The sequence below is a fragment of the Heterodontus francisci genome, chromosome X (genome assembly GCF_036365525.1).
Source record: "Heterodontus francisci isolate sHetFra1 chromosome X, sHetFra1.hap1, whole genome shotgun sequence".
Lineage (NCBI taxonomy): Eukaryota > Metazoa > Chordata > Chondrichthyes > Heterodontiformes > Heterodontidae > Heterodontus > Heterodontus francisci.
Window position 1 is genome coordinate 8,071,397 of NC_090421.1, and position 16,823 is coordinate 8,088,219.

Consider the following 16,823-nt stretch of genomic DNA (forward strand, 5'->3'; position numbering starts at 1 on the left):
TAATTGTAAGTGAAGTGAGGCACCTCACTTCATAGACTGTATTGAAAGAAATTGAACTCTAGCGCAGTTTATGTAATGTTAAATTTGAACTATTATGTTATGTACTTTTACAAATTTTAAGAATATATCTTTTGAAAAAATACACACATTTGGGTCGTTGGTGGCAGAGAGACATCAGTGGCCTTTTCCTCCATTGAGAAGTAGTAGGAGCTCTGAAAAAAAGACAAAGAGGAGAAACCCTTGTGCAAGCAGAAACTGGGGAGAATCCTCATTCCACTTACAAGGTGGCTATGTCAGCATTATTCACACTACCAGTACAAAAGGCTGTACTGTTACAAAAGCTAATCGTCATTTCAAAGTCATTGCTGACAGTTTAAAATAAAGACCATCACGTGCTAAGTTGAAAGTCCTGAGAATTTGATAGCATTTGCACTTGACAATTGGAAGCGTGGGATGAAGGTGGAGCCGAGCTTCTGCAAACTCATCAAACTGTATAGAAGTATAATCAATCATAGTGTGTGGGAAGCAGAGGAACTTTAAAATGTTTTCTAAAGGTCATCAGCTTGGAGGAAGTTGCAACTTACCTCAGCTTATTTCCAGATGAGGGAATGTGGAAACACTGGAAGCTGCTTATGGAACCCGACAGTAAAAGTCTAAAATACTAAAAAAAATTGAAACTGTAGGAAATATGCAGCAGCATCAGTGGAGAGAGAAAGCGAGTTAATGTTTCAGGCTGCCTGACCTGCTGAATATTGCCAGCATTTCCTGTTTTCGTTTCAGATTTCCAGCTTTTGTATTAATTAAAATCCAAGACTGAAATTCGGATTTTGAAATGCCAAGAAAGATGGGGGACAACAGGGCACGTACAGTAGCCTAGTGGGTATGTTACTGGACTAGTAATCCAGAGGCCTGGACTAATGATCCAGAGACACATGTTCAAATCCCGTCATGTCAGCTGGAGGGATTTAAATTCAGTTTATTAACTAAATCTGGAATAAAACACTAGTGTCAGTAATGGTGACCATGCAACGACTGGATTATTGTAAAAACACATCTGGTTCACTAATGATCTATTGGGAAGGATATCTGCCTGTGGCAAATGCATTTCAATGTCAGCAATTGTAAGCTTATCCACTTTGAACCTGAAAGGGATAGAACAGGGTACTTTCTAAATGGTGAAAAGCTGGAAATAGTGGACGTCCAAAAAGTTTTGGTGGTGCTGGTACCTAGTTCATTAAAATATAATGGACAGGCACAGACAATAATCGAAATGGCTAATGGAATGATAGCTTTTATATCTAGAGGACTAGAATACAATGGGGTAGAAGTCATACTTCAGCTATACAAAGCCCTGGTTAGACCACACCTGGAGTTACTGTGAGCAGTTCCAGCACCATACCTTAAGAAGGATGTACTGGCCTTGGACAGAGTGCAGCATAGATTTGCCAGAATTATACATGGACTCCAAGGAATAAATTACGAGAAGACATTACACAAACTAGAGCTGTATTCCCTGGCATTTAGAAATTCCAAAGGTATTAAGGGATAGAGGGACGAGGTGGGTATATGGAGTTAGGTCGATCAGCCATGATCTCATTGAATGGTGGAACAGTCTCGAGGGGCTGAATGTCCTCCTCCTGTTCCTATGGTCCAAGATGTGACTCCAGACCCACAGCAATGTGGTTGACTCTGAACTGCTCTCTGAAATGGCCTAGCAAACCACTCAGTTGGCTCTTCTGTAACAAATCTGTGATTCTGGGTCAGTGAGGGTATACAAGTTTGTCACCTGTCATGCTGATTTGTTGATCTAAATCTTGCCCAGCAAACACCTCAGATTTAAAATTCTCAAGCCATGTGTGCTAAAACATTCCATGCTCTTCCAACTGCGTGAAAAAATATTTCATCTAACTTCCGCCTTCATTCTTCCAATGATAATCTTGACCCTCTGTCCTCTTGATACCTACATGCCAGCCAGTGAAAACAATTCTTTCCTATTTGCCCTGTCACGAAAGCGTGCTATGTCGAATGATAATTTTTTTAAATCCACTGGCTGGAAACCTGAATTAAACTTAAAAGAAAAACAGATAAAAGGTGACTCTACTAGCAGCCAAGACGGCCACCCCAATTTGCATCACTATACTCCACATTCCAACGCATTGAGATGGAGACAAGTTGTCTGCCCAGTCCCAGCAAGAACAATGACCTGGGGAATCTGAGTGAACTACCTATCCTGTTCCCATTAGCAGGACATTAAGACAATCACTTGGGACATTAAACCGGTGGAGACGAACCACTCAAACCTGATCACTTGAACAATGGGACCCTGGTTGAGAGAAGGGAATGTCTAGACATGAACTGATTAAGTTGCAAGATGGAATACACACTGGTAACCATCATGTTGAACCTCTGGGTGATGGTTATGTGACAGGCCCACCATCTGAGTGCTTAAGTTGGTGATTTCGCTGCAGCAACCAGACAAGCAGCTACACACCAAGAAAAAACACCGGTGGGATTCCTCCTCCCTTTCCAATCCACCTTGCAAGCTTCAAACCCTGCCTGCTGGCCAGAACCACCAAGGCCTATCACTGCTGCAGACAGAGACCCTGTGAAGGAAATCATCTACATTGCTGTTTCCAGGAGAACCACCAAATCAGCTGTCCACATCTGTAAACCAAAAGCCTCAGGACCACCGAATTCAGCCTGAAGTCAGCCGAGTCACCAAATTCCACAGACTGTATACCTTTTTTATTGCCCCGAATTCTAATCTGACCAATCAATCCTTCTCCACCCTGTAACCTACTATTTGTGTGTGTGTGAGAGAGAGAAAGTTGGAGCGTAGTTTATTATTTTACTTAGATCGGTTTAAGTACAATAAAGCTAACCTCTTTCTTTGTTAAATGGAAGAAAACCTGTCCGATTGGGTCTTTTTATGATCATAGCATGTAAATAGTTAAACTCTCACTGAATTAGCAAGTATATCCACTTGAAAAAAAGAAATAAACATGTTGTGGTCAAAAAAGGAGAGTGAAAAGAGGGGAGCCCTTTGATCCCTCCTCACCTGATCGTAACAGCCCTCTGAAACTCTTTAAACATCTATTTGATTCCCATCAGCCTTTTTGTTTTAAAGAAACAAACAATCTTTTGGGCTTTTCTTCAAACTTGCAACCTCTCATGCTGAGTATCATTCTGGTGAATAAGAAATAGGAGTAAACCATACAACCCCTCAAGCCTGCTCCTCAACTTCACCTTCCCAGACTCTCTCGCATCCCTTGATTACTTATCAATCCCAGTCCTGAATATACTCAACGATGGAACATTCACAACCCTCTGGGGTAGAGATTTCTAAAGATTCACAACCCTCTGAGTGAAGAAATTTCTCCTCATCTCAATCCTAAATGGCCGACCCCTTATCCTGAGACTTAACTGTTCCCTTTCAATGACTGCAATATCCTTTCAGAACTGTATGCAAAACAAACAATGCCTTGCACAACTTCAGCATCAAGTGTAAAACTGAGGGCTGGACCAACTTGCACTCCAGTCTTCTGTGCCTGTCAAGAGAGTCTGCCCATACGCACCATTAAAAAGTAATCCTCTGGTTGGAAAGGTCCCACATGAAACGTTTTGGAACAGTGTCAACTCAAATCCTAACTGACACAGGTCCAGAGCACGAACTGATTGACTTTAAAACTGACCCTCTGCTGCATGTAGCATTGCCTGCACCAAGTCCTGCTCACCCATCACAATAACTTGCATTGATATAACAACTTTAATGTATTAAAAACATCCCAGGGAGCTTCACAGGAGTGTTATCAGACAAAATTTGACACTGAGCCACACAAGATATTAGGATGGGTCAAAGCTTGGTCAAAAAGGTACGTTTTAATGAATGACTCAAGTGCAGTACTGAGGGAGTGCTGTACTGTCGGAGGTGCCGTCTTTCAGATGAGACGTTAAACCAATGCCCTGTCTGCCTTCTCAGGTGGACGTCAAAGATCCCATGGCACTATTTTGAAGAGCAGGGGAGTTCTCCCCAGTGTCCTGGCCGATATTTATTCCTCACTCACCATTACGAAAACAGATTATCTGGTCATTATCACATTACATTTCTGGGAGCTTACTGTGCACAACTTGGCTACTGCACTTCCTACATTACCACAGTGACTATACTTCATTGGCTGTAAAGTAATTTGGTCATGAAAGGTGCTATATAAATGCAAGTCGTTCTTTTAGAGGAAAGAGAGGGGTTTAGGGAGGGAATTCCAGAGTTTTGGGCCAAGGCAGCTGGAAGCACAGCCGCCAATGGTGGAGCGATGAAAATCACCGCTCCCCTCTTTGACTTTTCGTCCAATATTTTCAATTTAAAATTCTCTTCCTTGTGTTTCAATCTCTTCCTGCCCTCCATCTCCCTGTAGACCTCCATCAGCCTTACAACTGCCACACCCCCCCAAACTCTCCATTCCTCTGATTAACACCTCCAGTGCACCCCCATCCCTGCCACCCTTCCTTCCCTACACATCACCATTGGTAGCCATAGCTTCTGCCGCCTAGGCCTCATGCTCAGATTTCTGTGCTCAAGTCTCTGGGGTGGGCCTTGAACCCACAACCTTCTGACTCACAACACGAGAGTGCTACTAACTGAGTCACGCCTGACATGGCAGAACAGTGCTCCAAATTAATGCTGAGCCATCCCTCGGTTGGTGCTGGTATCTTTGCTAAGTAATTCTTTCCAACAATTACAAACTCTCTTGGCTCTCATATGAACAGCCACATTGGGCAGCTCGGGGAGAGTGGCTCGCACCAGAGAACAGCACCCCAACACAAGACAGGATCTAGAGGGAGTGGGAAAAAATGGGCAAAGAGAGAAGAGCAGATGAAAAGTTAATGGCAATCTCTTTTCTTGAACTCCCCAGCTAAGATTCACTCCTGTGAATTCCCATGAAACATAAAGGAGGTTTGGGTGGGGAAGAACTTCCAAAAGTAGCTGTGAATCTCCAGCAAAAAAAACAAATCCATGACCACTCCCAAACTGGCAGGCATCTCTTGACATTCTCCTCTCCCTTGTACGTTTTGCTTACTCCAATAAATTGTGTTGCTGCAATGCTACACACCTGCTTCAATAAATTAAAAAAGGTGCTGACTGCGCACAAAATAAAGTGCTTACTACAGATCTTGGGAAAAAAATTAGTTGACAAATTAAGGGTGGCAACCAGAGAAAAGGCAGAGGCAGCAATATTAAATGGAATTTTGAACCTACCTCAAAAGGACTATCTTTTTCCACACTAATAGCTGAAACAGCATTGCGTTTAGTCAACAATTACTCAATAACAGAGATTGTGTATGAAGCCTGCCAGGTTGGTTTGGTGAAAGTCAATGAATGAAGGCTTTCTGATAAGAATCATTCCACATCTGGCCCACCTTTGAGGGACAAAAATTGCACACTGGTGACACCTTGTGGTAAACACTGATTACAGTGGCCTCCAGGATCGAGAGTGGATGTTGGGTCCAAATCACGTCATGGGCCCAGATTTCATGATCAACAGCGAAGCGATCGCGCTCACTGCTGACCACGAAAAAGCTGCTCGCAAAGATCTAGCTATCTCTGGGGCGAGGATTTCCCCTATCCCTGCGTCAGTTTGAATCTGGCGCCAAGTCAAGGGGAACTCCAGGCATCCAGCAAGTGATGTCATCAAGCAGGATAAGCAGCCAATCACATTGAAGTATTTTCACAGATAGCAAATCAGGAAGCAAAAAACACTGAACCCCTTCACTTATAATTTAAATTTTACAGATAGCGAACTAAATGATCAGGACATATATATGTCTGGGTGACCGCTTTGCGGAACATCTCCGCTCAGTCCGCAAGCAGGACCCTGAGCTTCCGGTTGCTTGCCATTGCAACACTCCCCCTTGCTCTCATGCTCACATCTCTGTCCTGGGATTGCTGCAGTGTTCCAGTGAACATCAACGCAAGCTCGAGGAACAGCATCTCATCTACCGATTAGGCACACTACAGCCTGCCGGACTGAACATTGAGTTCAATAATTTCAGAGCATGACAGCCCCCCATTTTACTTTCATTTTTAGTTATTTTTTCTTCCTTTTTTTTTTTTTACATTTTTTACATTTTTTACAATCTTTTTTTGCATTTATTTCATTTCTACTTAGTTTGTTCAGTTTGCTTACCCACTGTTTTTTTTCAGGTTTGCACTTGCTGCTGTTCAATATTCAGTGTATTCACACCTAATCTGTACTAATGCTTTGTCTTTCAACACACCATTAACATATTGTTTGCCTTTGCTCCGTGACCTTTTGGTCAGCTATGTGGCCTGGTCCAATCTGCACCTTCTCCTTTGTTATCTCTTGCCCCACCCCAACCTCACTTGCTTATAATCTGTGACTTTTCTAATATTTGTCAGTTCCGAAGAAGGGTCACTGACCCGAAACGTTAACTCTGCTTCTCTTTCCACAGATGCTGCCAGACCTGCTGAGTGATTCCAGCATTTCTTGTTTTTGGATCAGGACATATAAATCGGATTAAGGTAGAAGCTGAAACATCAAACTTTAAAAAAAATATGAAATTTCTTTAGCACAATGGAGAAATTTGACATTCAACGAATATAAAATTAGCTTTTCAGGGCCAGTGAGGGCGTTAAGCAGTAATTATGAAGGTCGCACGCTGCTAAAAACAGTTACACCTCATTCTACAAGGTGCAACTTTTTCAACGATTTGTACAAGAAGACTAATAGTGTAAAAGGGTACGTTCTTGTCAGTTCAGTGATTTCTAACTGATTGCAGTCTATGGGGTGGGGTGGGGAATGCAACAGCACACCGTATGGGGAAGTGTTGAATCACTGCAGGCAACTTTTTGATTTTCACATTTAACTGTGCATGTGCGGACTCCAGAAGTTGCTGTCAGTTTCAGAGGAGTAATGACAGCCAACTTAACAATTTCAACGGCATTGCTACTGCAAAATCTGGTGATCTCGATATGGACCGAAAGCTAAAATTTTGATGAGACAGATGAATAAGGACTGAAATTTGCAGTTATGCAGATACTCCAATTACATTACTGTACCAGTACACTGCCATAAGTGGCAGGATGTGTATTCATTTATTGTGCCCACAATTTCCTTTAACTATGGGATTCCTCCCTTTCTCCTCCTTTAAGATGCCCCTGAAAACCTACCTGTGACACCAAGCTTTTGGTCACCTATTCAAATATTTCCTTACGAGGTTCAGTGTCAAACTTTGTTTGATAACCCTCCTGTGAAGCGCGTTGGGACATTTTAAAGGTGCTACATAAATGCAAGTTGTTTTTATTAACTAAGTCACTTTTTATTAATTAAGTCAATCAACTGGATTCCCAAGCAAGGAGCTGGGCACTTAAAAAAAGGAAGTGGGGGGCACACAGAAGTGCTGGGGTAATTTAAAAAAAAAAACCTTACAAATGAACCAAGCAGGCCCATAGCAGTTTCAAGTCTTGCTAAAAGACAAAAGCCTTCAGAATATTTGGATGCGTACAGCAGAGCTGTGCTGGTCCTCCGGGAAACCAGGGCACCACTCGCTGTTACAGCTGTTGTTACGATTTTGGGAGTCCAGTCTCCACTTGCCCGATATCCCCACCCCCTCAATTACCACAAGAAGCAGATCAACTGGTTATCCCTCTCCAACATTTGTGGAGCCTACCCCAGCACAAAACAGCTGCTGTATTTGCAGACTATATGTTTGAAAAAGGTGATAACATGGTGCAGTGCAGGACTCTCTGCAACACAATATAAGCAGTGGAAAGATGGACAGTTGGGCTCAGAGAAGAATGGGATTGAGATAACCTCAGTAAAGTCATGCACAGTTAAAAACAAACTGTAATGAGCTTGTTTGGGGGTTCCCTGGAGACCATTCCCCACCAACTGAAAAGTCTAACTGTGGGATTAAAGACAACTATTTCCACCAAAACAGTAAGCAATTAATAAACTAGCAGATTCCCACTAGCGTTGGTCAGCCCAGGTCTGGTTTCTGCTGCTTACCATGGTCCTAAGCTCTGGAATTCCCTCCCTAAACCTATCCACCACTCTCTCCTCCTTCAAAACACTCCTTAAAACCTCCAACTCTTAGGACAAACTTTTAGTCACCTATCCTAATGTCTCCTACTTTGTAAAATTTTGTCCAATGGGCCTGTGAAGAATGTTTTACTATGTTAAAGGCAAGATACAAATACAAGCAATTGTAATTGTTGCCCCACAAATAGCAATATATAAATGACCAGATAAGCTGTTTTTACTAATATTGGTCGGGGGAATAAATGTTGGTCAGAACATCTGAAGAATTTGCCTGCTCATCTTTGAAGAGATCTTTATCTCTCAGAGAGGCCTCAGCTTAATGTCTTGTTCAAAAGATGGCACCTCCAACAGTGTAGCACTCCTTCAATACTGCACTCAAGTATCAGCCTGGCTTCTGTGCTCACCTCTCTGGAGAGAGACTTGAACCTACAAGCTTCTGATTCAGAGGGCAGAGTGCAAATTGTAGATAAGACTGACGTACACTAAAGAGGTGCAGACACAGCGAGTATGGTTCGAGATCAAAGATAATAGGGATTGTTACATTAGTCGGCGTTGTACTACAGACCCCGTAATTGGGGAGGGAAATCGATAGATGGATCAGGGAGACGAGTCAGAACACATTATTGTTCTAATCGATTTTAATTACCTGCTCATTAATTGGGACGGGAAAGGGAGCGGAATTCCTAAAACTTGTGCAGAACTCCTCCTTCCTCAAGCAGTGTGTCCACATGCCTGCAAGAGGTGTTGCTAGATCTAGTTATGAGTAATGAAATGATATATAGTTTGATAAGTTAAATTTGAGTGAATACCTCAGGAGTAGTGACCATAATATGATCAGGTTTAAGATCCAAATAGAAAAAGGGAAAAAGTTAGAACAAATGCAAGGGATTGGAATAGGGCAGATTTTAGAAAGGTGAGGAGTGAGCTCACTTAGGTGAGGTGGAAAATGATATTGGCACTCAGTGCTGTAGATCAACAATGGGATACTTTTACAAAGGTTGGAAAATTGCAGAATATATCAAAAAGGAGACTCATTCAAGTTTCAGAATGACGTGGCTAGATTAGAAATGAATTAAAATTGACCAGGGCATATGAGGTCTATAGGCGTGATGGAAACAGAGAATGAGAAAATAAAAGGAAAGAGGTTAAGAAAGGGATAAGGAAAGCAAGGAGGGACAATGAGGACAGAATCTAAACATTAACAGTAAAATATTCTAAAAATACATCAGTAAAAAGAGAAATATTAAATGAGAGGTGGGAGAGTTAGTTTGTAGAGGATAAACAGAAATTGACAGGAATATTAAAACACACCCTTCATTCCAGCATTTACAAAAAAGAGAATGCTGGGGAGGAGGCAAATCCTGAACAGGTTAAAAGTGAGACGAGATATAATAATAAATGAGAGTAATGGAGAAGTTAGTTAAATGAATGGAGGAGGAAGTGTCAGGAGCTGGTGGGATACATCCCAGGATTCTGTGGGAGATGGGGAAAAGGGAAGAAAGAAATAGTGATGGCTATGGAAATTATATTTCAGGGGTCTATGAAGAGTGAAAGTGTGCTGGAGGACTGGAGAGTGGCCAACTCAAAAAAGGAAAACACAGCTAACCTGGATAATTATAGATCAGTTAGTTTAACGTTTGCGGTAGGGAAAATTTGAAAAACAATCGTTTCCTGGAACGGAGGGGTCTGGAACCAGTGGAATATAGGCACAAGATCCCAAAAGACGAAATTAAGAGAGATATCCTTTGGAGAGAAAATAATTAGAAGCAGCCAACAAAAAAAAAAAACTTCAGAAGGGAAGATCCTACATGACGAACCTGGCAGAATTCTTTGGGGTGGTGACAGATACAGTGATGGGGGAAAATGCAGTGGATGTGAGGCTGAGAGACGCACTACCAGAGTTACTGATTGAACCAGAGCCCGTGTCAACATTTAAGAAGTTAGATAGGTGATTGAGGGGGGGGGGGAGAAAAAAAAAAAAAAGAGGATAAAGGGATTACAGGAATAGAGCGGGCACATGGCATGGGTCACAGAATGAACAGCAGCTCGGACTGGTTGGGCCAAACAGCTCGTTTCCGTAATTCCATCCCATATTGCAGTGTCTCACTCACAGGCCAATCGGCAAAACAGGAGTGACACTGATGCAAACAAGATAAGACTGTGAAGCTGACCATGGATTGAGTTGAGGGAAGTTACTTTTCTGGGTTAATGGAGAGGGAACTTTACTCTCCAGCTATACTGTGATATAGCTCACCTGGAGTATTTGACACTCGAACCAGTGTGGGTGTAATTGCAGTCGTGACAGCTCGCCACTTCATCAATAACAAATTCAGCTAAAACCATTAAAAGAAACTGTTTTCGTGTTGTTTTCAAAAAAGTTTTAATTTTAAACAAAGAATAAAGTGCCTTGTGAATCATTGGTAGCTGCACCAGAAGTTATTCAGTCTTGGCTCAAGGAACATTTTTTAAAAAGCAGTATACTCCTGTCCCAACTAGTGCTCCCAAAACACCGGACCAGTTCCATCTTGCAATCAGTTATCAAGAACTGTTGAATCTTCTCTGCCACATCCCCTTTAATAGAGAGGGTTTTGAAGTGGTCAAACCTGCTTTGGCCCAGCTTACGCAGCCTGCGGGCTGCAGCTCGGTAGCACTTCCAAGGCTGCGGTTCAATCAGTAAAGCCTCGCAAAGTTCTGATACACACAATAGGAAATCCAGCAGCCCTTTGTCACCATGATTGAGATGGATCCACATCGTCACAGACATACAAAAGCAAATATCAAAAGTAGTGCGGTGGAATTTGTCCAAGTATGGCTTTAACACGGCCTCACGGGAAGCAGGGTCCATGACATCCAAAGTAACGTACGAAATGGATTCGGGAAAGGAATTGGATTCAGTGGCTCTTTGAATCAGGTCAGCATCAATGTCACAACCAAGTAGCTTCAGGTCTATTCCATCTGGAGAAACCCACATCAGGTTTTGTTTCAGATCACAAAGGTGCTTATACATGGCAACGCTGAAATCCTGAGGAAGACATTTGGACAGAGTTTTTAAACTTGCAAAGCAAAAAAAAAATACCCATGAAGGACAAAGTCTAAAACGGAGTTTATGGCTCACGAGCAACTTGAATTCCAGTTATCTTGTCAGTGTATCACATTACAACAAACGCCTTTTATTTTGTTAAATGTCATAAGGTGCTTCACAGGAGCAGTACCAAATATTTGACACCAAGGTACATAAGGAGATATTAAGGCAGGGTGACCAAAAGCTTGGTCAGTGAGGTAGGTTTTAAGGTCTTAAGGGAGGAAAGAGAGACGGATAGGTTTAAGGATGGAATTCCAGAGCTTAGGGCCCAGGTAGCTGAAGGCGCAGCCACCAATAGTGGAGCGACTGAAATCAGGGGGATGTGCAATACGCCAGAATAGAGGCTCTCAGAGATCTGAGGGCTTCAGGGCTATACGAAGTTAGAGGTAGGGAGAGGGCAAGGCCATGGAGGGATTTGAAAACAAGAACAGAGTTTCTGGTGAGGACCAAAGACAATGGGCTCAGTCTCCCCAATATTTAAGAGAGGAAAGTTTTGCTCAGTGTCAGCCAATCAGCAAGACAAATCAGAGGTAGTGGATGGGTAGAAAGGGGTAGTGGCGAGGTAGAGCTGGGTGATGGCAGCACCTGTGTGAAACCCAACATTGTGTTTTCAGATTATGTCATCAAGAGGCAGCATGTGGATGAGAAATGGGAAGGGTTCCAAGGATAGATCCCTGGGGGGGGGTGGGGGCGGAGGTGAAAGACACTAGAGGCAATGGTGCAGGAGCAGGAAGAGAAACTACTGCAGGGGATTCTCTGACTGAAACTGGATAGACAGGAATGGAACCAGGCAAAGACAGTTTTACATCAGAGGGACAGTGGAAACACGTTGGAGGAGATGGTGTGGTCAACCATGCCAAAGGCTGAAGAGAGGTCGAGAAGGACAAGGAGGGACTCAGTCTCATAGGACATCATTTGTGACTTTGATAAGAGCCTTTTCATTGCTGTGGCAGGGGCAGAAGCCTCAGGTCAGACATGGAGTTGCAGGAAAGATGGGCATGGATTTGGGAGGCAGTAGCACGTTCAAGGACTTTGGAGAGGAAAGGGAATTTGGAGATGGGGCGGTAGATTGCAAGGATAGAGAGGTTAAGGGTGGATTTTTTGAGCAACAGGGTAATGACAGCAGATTTGAAGAGGAGGGGGGGCAGTACCTGAGAAGAAGGAACTGTTAACAGCAGCTATCATGGGGGCAAAGATGAGTGGTCAGTGTTCCTTCGAAGCTGCGCAGCAATCCAAGAGTCCCCTCGCAGGCCGCATGTAAGTCAGCCCCTTTAACTTACTGCACGGGCATGATTGCGCAAAAAAAAAAAAAGACAGTTTGTAGTGGAGAAGAGAAACCAGGGGTTATCTTTGTGCTGCAGGATGATCCTCAAATAGTGAACAGTTTTGACAGAGGAGAACAGGACCCAATAGTTCTTTGTGGCCCAGCCAAATCTGGCGACGAATGACTAAACCATGAACCTTCAAGTCCGTGTCACTTGGATTAAAGGGAACTCTGATGAGGGCCATACCAGGGAGAACAACCAGGATGAGAGAAATTACTGGTTTTAATGGGGACTAGGGCAGCAAAAGGTGGAGGACAGGGTGTGATTGAGTAGATTGGTAACTGCAGAAATGGTGCGGTGAATGATATTGCTGCAGCTAAAGTTAAAAAAAATGTAGTAATTGCAAAACAACAAACCTGCAGGGTAAAAAAAAAAATCAATCCTGGTATTTTTTTTTAAAAAAAAAGAGATACAGCACTGAAACAGGCCCTCTGGCCCACTGAGTCTGTGCCGACCATCAACCACCCATTTATATTAATCCTACATTAATCCCATTACCCTCTCACATCCCCACCTTCCCTCAACTCCCCTACCTATACTAGGGGCAATTTATAATGGCCAATTTACCTATTTAATAAAGGGGAAACTACATCAGCCATTAATGTCACTGTCAGATCATAGGGAGGCCCAACCTAGAACTCCATGAACTAAGGATGCTGCGGAAGTGCAATTGTCAACCCCTGCCCCAGTCACCAGCCTCTCAGAAGAACTGATCAATAGACAACATGGAGACAAGACTTATATAATATATAAAATAATCAGTGCAGCTGGTTAAAAATACAATTTTCATTTTAAACTAGGGGAAATCTAGGGAGTACTGTGGGTTAGCAGCACTGCCCTTTTAGCCTGGTCCTGGCTCGGGATAGACTGATGGGATGAAAATCTCTTCTCCTGATTGATGTTAAAAGGTTAAAATGTTTTGGCAGTCCATACCAGGGAGCGAGTCTCTGTAATGGTGCCATGAAACTATCAATTGTCGTAAAAACTCATCTGGTTCACTAATGTCCCTTTAGGGAAGGAAATCTGCCATCCTTACCTGGTCTGGCCGACATGTGACTCCAGACCCACAGCAATGTGGTTGACTCTTAACTGCTCTCTGAAATGGTCTAGCAAGCCACTCAGCTGTCCAGAACAATTAGGAATGGGCAACAAGTGCTGGCCTTGCCAGTGTCGCCCACATCCCATGAAAGAATAGAAAAAAAGGCACACAGCACAAAACTGCCTATGAATCAGCAGTCTCACTCAGCCAATAGTAATCAAGAGCTCTGCACGCAGGACTGGTTCAAGCTCGACACAAAATTGCTGCCACTGGAGGATTAGTTAGTTATTTCTTTGTTCTTTCCCCACCTCCACTGATTTGTGAAACTGCCCCAAAGCGGGGCAGTTTCACAAATCAGCAAGAAAACGGACATCGGATTTGTACTTAACCGTAGACGAATCCGATGTCCGTTTTCTACAATGAAAACAGTACTGCTGCCAGGATTTCAGTGCAATATCGTGCCGAATGTGGGGGAAAAGAAGCCACACTGTTTCCCACTTGAAGTGAAAACTTCAAGCAGTGCAAATTACAGATTTTTGGCCTTACAAGGCTGGGCTGGGTGTGAATTAAGGTGAAGTACATGCCAAACCACTGGCAACGATTTATACCAGGACAACATTAAAGGATGTAATTTTGGTACACTAAATGAACCTGGCGACAGCATTGAAAAGGCCAGCAGTGAGACATCCAGAAAATGGCATTGTGACTGCTTGCAAAATCAGGGAGGGAATTAATCTTGGAAAAAAGGCTGCATGGTGATTTTTCTAAGCATTAAAATTATCACATTAAGTAAAACTGGACTTTTCATACACTATGGCTAAAGTTAAATGAAGTGGTCGCATTTGGAGTCATTGCTGGCTGGTCACCGCCTATTATAACTGGAGTCTCAGGCCTGTTAGATTAGGCTCCTACCCCACAGTTACAGCCCACGTCCAGCGCCACCGCTCCTCCTCCCGGGAATACTTCCGCTAAATCGGCGGCCGGTATCAGTCGCAACCGCTCGCCTGGGGGATTAAAACGATAATAATTAATAAAGTTCCCGTACGGCGCCGCTCCGGGCTCACACTCTCCATTTTCCGCCTTCATTTGCTCAGGCTTCACCTCATGCATGGAGGCCGCCATTGCTTGTCCACGACAGAACCACGCTCTCCCAACCGCAGGGGCCGCGGCGAAAGGTTCCGGCTCTGTTCCGACACAAGCTTATAAATCCTGTCAGATCATTTTAATGATGGGGAAAGTGTTTGGTTCCACATTTTACAAAACTGATTTCTCCCAAAAGAAATGAATATGGTTCCTATGATACTTTAATATAAAATACAAGCAATTCAATGATTAAAAAACACCTAAACAGCCACCTCCATTGTAAAATGTTTCCTCTCAGTTTTTCATTTCAGTAAATAATATGACAGAATGAATTCAATTAACTCATTTTGTCCAATAGACATGGAGCATGCTGGGATCCAGTCTATTTCTCTAACATGCTGTGCGAAACATCATTTGCCTTCTTTTCAATTGTCTTCTCCCTTGACATTGTCACTGGGGTTCAGTCCCACAGGTTTTTTTGTATTCTTTCATGGGATGTGGGTGTCAGTGACAAGGCCAGCATTTGTTGCCCTTGACAACTGAGTGGCTTGCTAGACCATTTCAGAGGGTAGTTAAGAGTCAACCACATTGCTGTGGGTCTGGAGTCACATGTAGGCCAGACCAGACAAGGACAGCAGATTTCCTTCCCTAAAGGACATGAGTGAACCAGATGGGTTTTTATGACAATTGATGATAGTTTCATGGCACCATTACTGAGACCAGCTTTCAATTCCAGATTTTTTTAAACTAATTGATTTAATTAATTAATTGAATTTTAATTCCACCAGCTGCCATAGTCCTTGCAGCAATCCAGTACTTCACCCATGTGGCCATTCTTCATGTGTGAGCCTAAATAGTAAGTGGTGACTGGCTATTTAGCTGTTGCAGGCTTCACAGCCAAGTCCAATCCTGCTCTCAAGGACAGTGCTAAGGAGTTGGAAGCCTGGCTGATTTATTTTCCCTTGTGGGCCAAGAGACACCAAGACTAATTCTAGCACCATGAATCTGTATAGCTTTTAATGCTTCATCCAGCATTGAATTTACCAATTAAATCATCAGCCGCGCTATATTCATTTATCTGTGGGAAACTTTGAATCAAACATTTTTTCCCTTATTGATTTTGTTTTAATTCAATCGTCACAGTGATAAAATACTACATTTTAAAAGACAAAAGCAATTTCTAGGCCTTAAAACATAAATAGGTATATTTGAAAAAAAATTACAAGCACTTTAATAAAATTAATAACCTACACAGTCGGCTCAGCCCTATTGTAAAACATTTCATGGTCTGTCAATTTTTTTGCACCTGCACAAAGCTTTGAAAACATATCAACATGCCAGATTGTATCTTCAGGGAATATAACACTGAATATTCAATGGATATAGTATCAAATCTTCAACATATATAGGAGTTGAAACTTCAATGATTATAGAGTCACATAAAGTTAATGCAGCACAGAAGGAGGCCATACGGCCCATCGAGTCTATGCTGGCTCTCTGTAGAGCAATCCAGTCCGTCCCATTTCCCCCGCTCTATCCCTAGAGCCCTGCAAGTTTATTTCCTTCAAGTACCCACCTAATTTCCTTTTGAAATCATTGATTGTCTCCCCATTCACCACCCTCGTGGGCAGTGAGTTCCATTATAGTCTTGAATCGATATATGATTGAATCTTCAACTGATAAGAGTCTTCAATGGATATCGTATTGAATCCTACTGCTATTGAACCTTCGATAACAAACTGCAATTATATAGCACCTTTAACATTGAAAAATGTGCCACAGCACTTCACAGGAATGTCATCAAACAAAATTTGATACTCAGCCACATAAGGAGACATTAGGACAGATGACTAAAAGCTTGGTCAAAGAGGTAGGTTTTAAGAAGTATCTTAAAGGAGGAGAGGTAGAGAGATTTAGGGAGAGAATTCCAGAGCTTAGAGCCTGGGCAGCTGAAAGCACGGCCACCAATGGTGAAGCGATGGAAATCCAGGGTGGCGGGGGGGGCGGGGGTGGGATTGGTGGCTATGCAATAGGCCAGAATTGGAGGAGTCCAGAGATCTCGGAAGGTTGCAGGACTCCAGCTACTGTAGTGAATCATAACAATCCTATCAAACGTGAACCCAAGTGTTGATGTCTGATCTAACCTCAAATCCTTAAAATAAGTTCAATACTTACACACTGTCCAGCTGCTGATGTTGAGAATGAATGCTCCAGTATATAGAGCAGACTGGAACCCT

General features: G+C 42.8%; 1 protein-coding gene across 1 annotated transcript; it reads right to left on the reverse strand.

Annotated features, from left to right (window-relative positions):
• Nucleotides 1–10,433: 10,433 nt before the first annotated feature.
• On the reverse strand, nucleotides 10,434–14,657 carry bcdin3d (BCDIN3 domain containing). The gene is made up of 2 exons (XM_068024912.1): nucleotides 14,416–14,657; nucleotides 10,434–11,079 (listed from the first exon to the last, which is right to left on the reverse strand). Exons 1-2 carry the CDS (start codon nucleotides 14,623–14,625, stop codon nucleotides 10,498–10,500), a joined length of 792 nt encoding a protein of 263 aa, XP_067881013.1. The 5' UTR covers nucleotides 14,626–14,657; the 3' UTR covers nucleotides 10,434–10,497.
• Between the last annotated feature and the right edge of the window lie 2,166 nt (nucleotides 14,658–16,823).